Consider the following 2,542-nt stretch of genomic DNA (forward strand, 5'->3'; position numbering starts at 1 on the left):
GAAAGGGTGAGCTGCTCTGGGTGCTGATTGGTCAGCAGCTCCAGGGGCTTGGGCTGCTCTGGGGGCTGATTGGTCAGGAACTTCAGGGGGTTGGGCTATTCTAGGTGCTGATTGGTCAGTGTCCCAGGCATTGGGCCACTCTGCATGCTGATCGGCCAGCAGCTTCCTAGAGGAGGGAGGTTGGACCGCTCTGCGTGCTGATTGGCCAGTTTTTTGGGTGCTGGTCTGTTGCTAGGTGCTGATTGGTCAGCAGCTGGGGGGGGAGGCACAGTTGTGCCACACTCATTGCTGATTGGCCATCACCCGCCTGTAGGGGGCAGGATTCTCTGTGCGCCGATTGGCTGGGGGCCGCCCAGGCGGCGGGCTGCCCTGGCTGCTGATTGGCCACCGCCTCRGGACTGGGGGTGAGGGTGAAAGAGGATGCTTGATGCTGGTTGGCTGGTGGTGCAAGGCAGGATGGATGCTCTGCATGCCCGTTGGCTGGCAGCTGGGCGGGGAGGGGAGGGACACTCCGATTGGCCACCGCCTCCGCGCCCTGAGTACTGTCCCCAGGTGGTGGAGGTGGAGGTGGTGGAGGAGGAGGAGGAGGTGAAGGTGGAGGTGGAGGCAGTGGTGGTGTTGGTGGTGGAGGCGGTGGTGATGGAGGAGGTGGAGGCGGTGGTGATGGAGGAGGAGGAGGTGGTGGTGATGGTGATGGTGGTGGTGGTGGAGGAGGAGGTGGTGGTGGAGAAGGTGGTGGAGGTGGAGGAGGTGGTGGTGGCGGTGGAGGTGGCGGTGGAGGACCCTGAAACGGGGGCTCAGGGCCACCTGGCGCTGCCCTTGCAGAAGGACCTGGGCTACCTGCAGCAGTGGCTGGAGGCCTTCGTGACGAGCTTCGAGAAGGTCATCGGCGTGCACTCGCTGGAGCCCCGGAGGTGAGCCGGAGGGGAGGGGGACGTGGGACGGAGACGGGGTGGGGGACGCCGCGGCTCTCACCGGGCGCCGCTCCCGCCGGCAGGCCCGAGGACTCGGCGTCGGAGATCCCGCTGCTGCCGGCCGACGTGCTGCGGGCGCTGAGCCAGCAGCTGGGCCAGTGCGCCGCCCGGGTGCGGGGCGCCGAGCCGCTCGCCGCCCCCCTGGCCCAGGCCCTCCTCCTCCTCAAGTTCTTCATCATCATCTCCAGGTAGGACGTCTCCACCACCACCACCACCACCACCACCTTCCTCCTCCGGGGCCTGGGATTTCCCACCACCCCCATCCCAGGCGCTTCCCGCGGATCGCCTCCGCGCCGCGGGGGCTCTCGGGGAACGGGCCGGGCCGGACGCCCCCGCTCGCGCCGCCGAACCGGGGCTCGTCCCCTTCCCAGCGCCGCCTTTGTATTTAGCCCCGGAAAAGGGCCGGTTTGGAAACCGTCCGGCTCCGCTGCGGCCCKCGGGATTTTCCTCCTCTTTGGCAGGAGCCAGGAGGACGGAGAACGGAGACGCGATTTTCGGCGCCTTTTCCCGACGGGAGCCGCCGCGCCGGGAAAGCCTCGGCGGTGGTTCGCTTTTGCCGCGCTCGCCCCTTCCCGCTTTTCCCGTTTTTCCGCCTCTCAGGAATCTCGAAAACGTCCAGAGCGACAAGACGCCCGGCTTGGTCCCGGAGGTGCTCGGCCTGCTGCGCGCCTGCACGCACAAGGTGAGCCGCCGCCGAAACCCGGCCGCCGGTGCTCCCGGCGCGCGTTTCAGCCGTGCTTTGGTTTTATTATTATTATTTTCCCCCGTTTTCCGCAGCTGCAAAGCGCCCCGGAGCGCGGCGCCGGGCCGCCGCTGGAGGACGTCATGGTCTACGGGCTGCACCTCTGCGAGTGCCTGCTGGACCCCTACCAGACGTGGAGGCGGCAGCTGAGCGGGTGAGAGCGGCGGCGGGGCGCCGGGGCCCGCCGGCACCGCCGGCGCCCCGCTCACGGCCCGCCCCGCCGCTCCTCTGCTGCCAGGGAAGTGGTCAGCGGCACGGAGAAGAGCAAGTACAAGTTCGCCCCGGCCGCGCTGCCCCCCGACTTCGATGCCTTCTTCCAAGGTGGGTGCCGGCGCGGGGCGGTTTGCGCGGCGGTGCCCGTTCCGGGTGGGGTTTCTGCTCCTGCAGGCAGGACCTGGGGCGGCTGGGGGGGCCCGGGGCAGGTATGTGGCCCCGGGGGCAGGTATGTGGCCCCAGGGGCAGGTATGTGGCCCCGGGGCAGGTATATGGCCCCAGGGGCAGGTATGTGGTCCCGGGGCAGGTATGTGGCCCCAGGGGCAAGTATATGGCCCCGGGGCAGGTATATGGCCCTGGGGCAGGTATGTGGCCCCAGGGGCAGGTATATGGCCCCAGGGGCAGGTATGTGGCCCCGGGGCAGGTATGTGGCCCCAGGGGCAGGTATATGGCCCCAGGGGCAGGTATATGGCCCCAGGGGCAGGTATGTGGCCCCGGGCAGGTATGTGGCCCAGGGGCAGGTATATGACCCAGGGGCAGGTATATGGCCCAGGAGCAGGTATATGGCCCCAGGTGCAGGTGTATGGCCCCAGGTGCAGGTGTATGGCCCAGG

At 68.4% G+C, this 2,542-nt stretch overlaps 1 protein-coding gene across 1 annotated transcript in view; it reads left to right on the forward strand.

The window, feature by feature from the left end:
- The first annotated feature begins 456 nt into the window (after positions 1-456).
- The window catches only part of NBEAL2 (neurobeachin like 2), a 26,938-nt gene continuing 24,852 nt past the window's right edge, over positions 457-2,542 (forward strand). Inside the window, exons 1-6 of the mRNA XM_085302770.1 lie at positions 457-684; positions 826-914; positions 998-1,162; positions 1,575-1,656; positions 1,752-1,870; positions 1,955-2,057. Coding sequence (XP_085158896.1) covers positions 457-684; positions 826-914; positions 998-1,162; positions 1,575-1,656; positions 1,752-1,870; positions 1,955-2,057 — 786 coding nt within the window. The remainder of the gene's footprint in view (positions 685-825; positions 915-997; positions 1,163-1,574; positions 1,657-1,751; positions 1,871-1,954; positions 2,058-2,542) is intronic.

Source organism: Rhea americana, unplaced genomic scaffold, assembly GCF_003343005.1.
Source record: "Rhea americana isolate MKP2758 unplaced genomic scaffold, rheAme1 scaffold_192, whole genome shotgun sequence".
NCBI lineage: Eukaryota > Metazoa > Chordata > Aves > Rheiformes > Rheidae > Rhea > Rhea americana.